General features: G+C 49.6%; 1 protein-coding gene across 2 annotated transcripts in view; it reads left to right on the forward strand.

Annotated features, from left to right (window-relative positions):
* WDR74 (WD repeat domain 74) overlaps window positions 1-5214 on the forward strand; it is an 8075-nt gene that overhangs the window by 2450 nt on the left and 411 nt on the right. The window contains exons 4-10 of one of the 2 annotated variants that reach the window (XM_017503808.2): window positions 2231-2306; window positions 2424-2570; window positions 2717-2818; window positions 3702-3802; window positions 3898-3953; window positions 4607-4752; window positions 4869-4925. In XM_017503808.2, coding sequence (XP_017359297.1) covers window positions 2231-2306; window positions 2424-2570; window positions 2717-2818; window positions 3702-3802; window positions 3898-3953; window positions 4607-4752; window positions 4869-4925 — 685 coding nt within the window. The remainder of the gene's footprint in view (window positions 1-2230; window positions 2307-2423; window positions 2571-2716; window positions 2819-3701; window positions 3803-3897; window positions 3954-4606; window positions 4753-4868; window positions 4926-5214) is intronic. The other variant, XM_017503809.2, reaches the window with a different exon arrangement.

Genomic DNA, 5214 nt, shown 5'->3' on the forward strand with positions numbered 1-5214 from the left:
CAAAAAATTGTTTTAAGCATTCATTTATTTATTCATTCACAGCCTCCCTGTGTCACCTAGGCTTGAGTGCAGTGGCACATTCATGGCTCACTGTAGCCTCAACCTCCTGGGGTCAAGCAATCCTCCTGCCTCAGCCTCCTGAGTACCTGGGACCAAAGGCAGGTGCCACTCACCCAGCTAAATTTTTAAATTTTCTGTAGAGATGGGGTTTGTGTGCCCATGCTGGTCTCGAACTCCTGGACTCAAGTTGAGCATGCTTAACATAATGAAAACAAAGAACCACCAATAAGGTGATGTAGCTCTGAAAACAAAAAATAGGAAGGTGCTAATTGGCTGGATTACGGGCCCTGCTTTCTTCCAAAGATGCTGAAAGAGGGCTATAAGCAGCCTGTGTAGGCTTGGTGGTGTTAATTCTGACAGGTGAGGTCTGGTAAGGCTCTGTGGGGGACTGGATGTTGAACTGGGTCTTGAGGGATGGGTAGAATTTTGACTGGTAGAAAAAGGGATACAGGTATTCTAGAAAGGGAGTATTGCCTGGAAGAGACAAAGGACTCAGGGCAGGCTATAGGGTATATAAATAGGATAAATACCATTTGGAAGTTGACTCCAAGGATGCATTTTAATACAAGATGGACACAGTATTAGGTTGGGATTAAATGTAAAGGGCTTAAAGTGCTAGGTTGAGAGATTTGTACTTATATTGGTGTTAGGGACTTGTCAGTGTTTTTTTTTTTTTTTTCTTTTGAGATGGAGTCTCACTCTGTTCCCCAGGCTGGAGTGCATTGGCACAATCTTGGCTTACTGTAACCTCTGCCACTGGGATTCAAGTGATCCTCCGGCCTCAGCCTCCCAGGTAGCTGGGATTACAGATATGTGCCACCACATCTGGCTAATATTTTTTTTTTAAGAGACGGGATTTCACCATATTGGCCAGGCTGGTCTTGAACTCCTGACCTTAGGTGATCCGCTCACCTCAGCCTCCCAAAGTGCTGGGATTACAGGCGTGAGGCACCACGCCCGGCCTGATTTTTGTATTTTTTTTGATAGAAAAGGGGTTTCACCATGTTGGCCAGGCTGGTCTCGAACTCCTCAGCCTCCCAAAGTGCTGGATTACAGGTGTGAGCCATCATGCCCGGCCTTTTTTTTTTGAGAGAGTCTTGCTCTGTCACCCAGGGTGAAGTGCAGCAGCACAATCTTGGCTCACTGCAACCTCCAGCTCCCTTGTTCAAGCTATTCTCCTGCCTCAGCTTCCCAAGTAGCTAGGACTATAGGTGTGTGCCACCATGCCCAGCTAATTTTTGTATTTTTTAGTAGAGACAGGGTTTCACTGTATATTGGCCAGGCTGGTCTGGAACTCCTGACCTCAGGTGATCTGCCTTGGCCTCCCAAAGTGCTGGGATTATAGGCATGAACCACCACGCCTGCCTGAGTTGTTAGTTTTTGAGCAGGAACTACCCTGGTCAGCACTGGGAGCCTATAGGAGTCTAGAGGATGGATTGGAGACAGAGCAACTGGGAGACTTTGCCACAGCTCAGGGAAGCCAATACAGAGCCTCAGCCCAGTTGGGGAAGGTTGGCGGGTATGATAAAGAACATAGGCCCAACCTCTGTGCAGCTCCTGGGGAGAGGCTTGCTTGGACATCTTGGGTGGGATATTTTAGGCGAGAGACTGACATTTAGTGCCTGAAACCCAGAGCAAGGAACACAAGAAGCTGGTGTTTGGCTTTGGCCAAACCCTAAATTCAGACGAGTTACATTTCAGTCAATCCTTTTAGAACTGCTGATCCTGAGCCCTCTTAAGCAACTCAAGATTCAGATAGACCAGCACGGCAAGGTGTTAGATATATCTGTGAACAGCAAAAGCACACTGGCATATTACAGTTGATTTCCAGCTCTTGTAACATTCATAGCTGAGTGGCAAATTAGTTTCTCAGAGCTTCTGTTTCCTCACTTGGTAAACTCTCACCCTGTTGAGTAAGTTGAATTAACAGAATAGGAAGTTGGAAGCTGTCAAACCCAGCCTAGAGCCCAGTGACCTAGAGGTTATCTTCTGAACTGAAACTGTTAGGAGGGAATCTGGTTGATATGAGTTTGGGGCCTAGAGAACACTTTTATACTTTTTTTAAAATTTAAGCATTAGTCAAGTATAATAGTGAGATGGGGAGAAAGATTAGAACAAGGAGTTTAAGCACTTAAAAAAAATCTCAATTCTACCCCTTCTCTGTCTGCAGCACCATCATCACATGTGTGGATTCTGGGATTCTCAGAGTATGGCATGACAATGACAAGGACGTATCCTCCGACCCAGTGAGGCTCCTCTGCCCTAATGGTTGGGGGAGGGGGCTGGGGTAGGAGCCTGATGATCATGTTGGGGAAGGGAGGATTAAGGACTCTGGAACGGACTCTTGTCTCCCTTCTTTTCAGCTCCTGGAAGTGAGAGTGGGCCCTGGGGTGTGTAGGATGCGCCAAGACCCAGCACACCCCCATGTAGTTGCCACAGGTGGGAAAGAGAATGCCTTGAAGATGTGGGACCTGCAGGGCTCTGAGGAACCTGTGTTCAGAGCCAAGAACGTGAGTGACAAGAGTGTGGAGGAGCTGGTCCTGAAGTTGAGGGAGGCGGAGGCTACTATGGGTCTGAGACTAGATGGGCTTTAGAGGGGAAAGGAGGGGCACACTGAGCCCCCCACAGCCCTGTCCCCATCTGCCCACCCCACCAGGTACGGAATGACTGGCTGGACCTGCGAGTTCCCATCTGGGACCAGGACATACAGTTTCTCCCAGGATCACAGAAGCTTGTCACCTGTACAGGGTACCATCAGGTTAGGTGTCACCTCATTCCTACCTTCTCCTGGGATAAAGCATCCTCTTGGGAGAAATGGCCCCCACAGTTTGGCATAGGTGCCCTTCTCACCATCCTGAGCTCAGAGGAGCAAGCGCTTCCCCATCTGCTCCAGCCATGCCACTGAGCCTGTGACCTTCCTTTATTGCATTCTAGGGTAGAGTTTCCTGAACTATGCCTGTTTTCCTCCCACCTGAAAGAGAGGAGAGTGGACCCCCTTCACAGGGTGCAGGTGTCAGAGGACATTGGGCTAGGTGTTAAGAGAACTGGGTTCTGGTCCTGATGCAGCCTCTCTGACTTACTTTGGGACCCAGGCCGGAGCCTCCCACCTCTGGCCTCAGCTCCTCAGCTTTACATGAAGGGCCCGAATGGGGAATCTTTATGGCTTGTCTCATTTGAGGTCTTGAGACATAGGCAGGGCTGGGTCACTGTATTTGTCCTGTTTCCTTTGCTTCTGCACATTGTAGTCTGATCTTGGTCATACGCCTCTGCTCAAAACACATATAAGGGCATTCTCTCTCCTCCTTCATTCAGGCTGACCTCTGCTTGAAATGTAGCACCCACTGCCTACTGGACTGACTTGTTTTCCATCCCTTCATTTCCCTAGATGGGAGTATGGGGGGTGGAATGCTCACACATTTCCAATGTGGGGGACCTCTCCTCTCAGCTCTGTTCATTCATGCTGCTAAGCAGCTCTTCCAACACCCCAATGCTCAAAGAAGAGGCATACATCTAAGATTAGAAAGTTTCTCTGACAGTGGGTCATAAATAAAGCAGTGTGCAGGGAGGGGGTGAGGATACAGAGATGCCAGAGGGTGGGTGCAGGGTGAGGATACTTTTATGATGCTTCAGCCTGCCTCTAGGTCCGTGTCTATGATCCAGCCTCCCCTCAGCGCCGGCCAGTCCTAGAGACCACCTATGGAGAGTACCCACTGACAGCCATGACCCTCACCCCTGGAGGCAAGTGAGTGTTTAGAGGGGAAGGCATGGGAGGGCGGGGCTTGGGAAGGGCTCCAGGAGGTTACTGCTGACCCTGCCTGCCTCTGGTCTCATTCTCAGCTCAGTGATTGTGGGAAACACTCATGGGCAGCTGGCAGAAATTGACCTTCGGCAAGGTGAGTGGACTAGGGTATGTTTGGGGAAAGGAAGGAGCAGGGATAAGGGTTAGGATTCCCTCTAAGGTGGTGCAGTGGGGCCACATGCCCGTGCCAAATTGCCTGGGTTCAAATCCTGGTTTCCCCAAAAGCTGTATCACCTTAAACTTTTTTTTTTTTTTTTTTTTTGAGATGGAGTCTTGCTTTGTAGCCCAGGCTGGAGTGCAGTGCAGTGGTGCAATCGCAGCTCACTGCAACCGCCACCTCCCTGATCCCGGTTCAAGTAATTCTCCTACCTCAGCCTCCCAAGTAGCTGGGATTACAGGCATGAGCCACCATGCCCAGCTAATTTTTTTTTGTATTTTTTAGTAGAGACAGGGTTTTACCATGTTGGCCAATCTGGTCTTGAACTCCTGACCTTGTGATCCACCCTCCTCTGCCTCCCAAAGTGCTGGGATTACAGGTGTGAGCCACCGCTCCTGGCCCAACCTTAAACTAATTATTTCAACTCCCTGTGCCTTGGTTTCCTCACCTTCGAAATGGAAATATTAGTAGACACTCCAGTCTCAGGGTTTTGTTGAAGATTAAGTGTTGAAATGGAAAGTGATTGAAACAGAAAACAATAAATGGTTATTGGCCAGCCAGTTATCCTGATGCTTTCCCTTCTTCTTCAGGGCGTCTACTGGGCTGTCTGAAGGGGCTGGCAGGCAGTGTCCGTGGGTTGCAGTGCCACCCTTCCAAACCTCTACTAGCCTCCTGTGGCTTGGACAGAGTCTTGAGGATACACAGGATCCAGAATCCACGGGGTCTGGAACATAAGGTAAGTCATCCCTCCTACCCCCAACTCATGGTCTTGTGGAGGCCCAGCCTCCTGTGCCCCCATTCATGTTTCTGTCTCAGCATGCCTGGCTCCTTAAGGCCTCTCATCTTTTGCAGGTTTATCTCAAGTCTCAATTGAACTGCCTCCTCCTGTCAGACAGGGACAACTGGGAGGTGAGCAGTTGGGTCAGGAATGTGGGAGCCAAGGGCATAGGTGTGAGGACCTCCCTATGGAGAGGAAAAGGAGGCAGCTGGAATGTAGACCTGGGACCCTCTGTTTACCTGTCTGGTCGCTTAATTTCTCCGAGAAGCATAAACAGTCAAAATCCTGAGAGGGTTATTGCCAAGAACATGGATGGGGCTGCTTTCTGGGAGTGGGGAATAAAGGTGGTGGTACCCAGAAGGATTATTTCTCAGCCAGAGTCTCCTTCCCTATGGGTTTGTCCCTGTGCCCGTGCCTTTT

This window comes from Cebus imitator, unplaced genomic scaffold (genome assembly GCF_001604975.1).
Source record: "Cebus imitator isolate Cc_AM_T3 unplaced genomic scaffold, Cebus_imitator-1.0 Scaffold316, whole genome shotgun sequence".
Taxonomy (NCBI): domain Eukaryota; kingdom Metazoa; phylum Chordata; class Mammalia; order Primates; family Cebidae; genus Cebus; species Cebus imitator.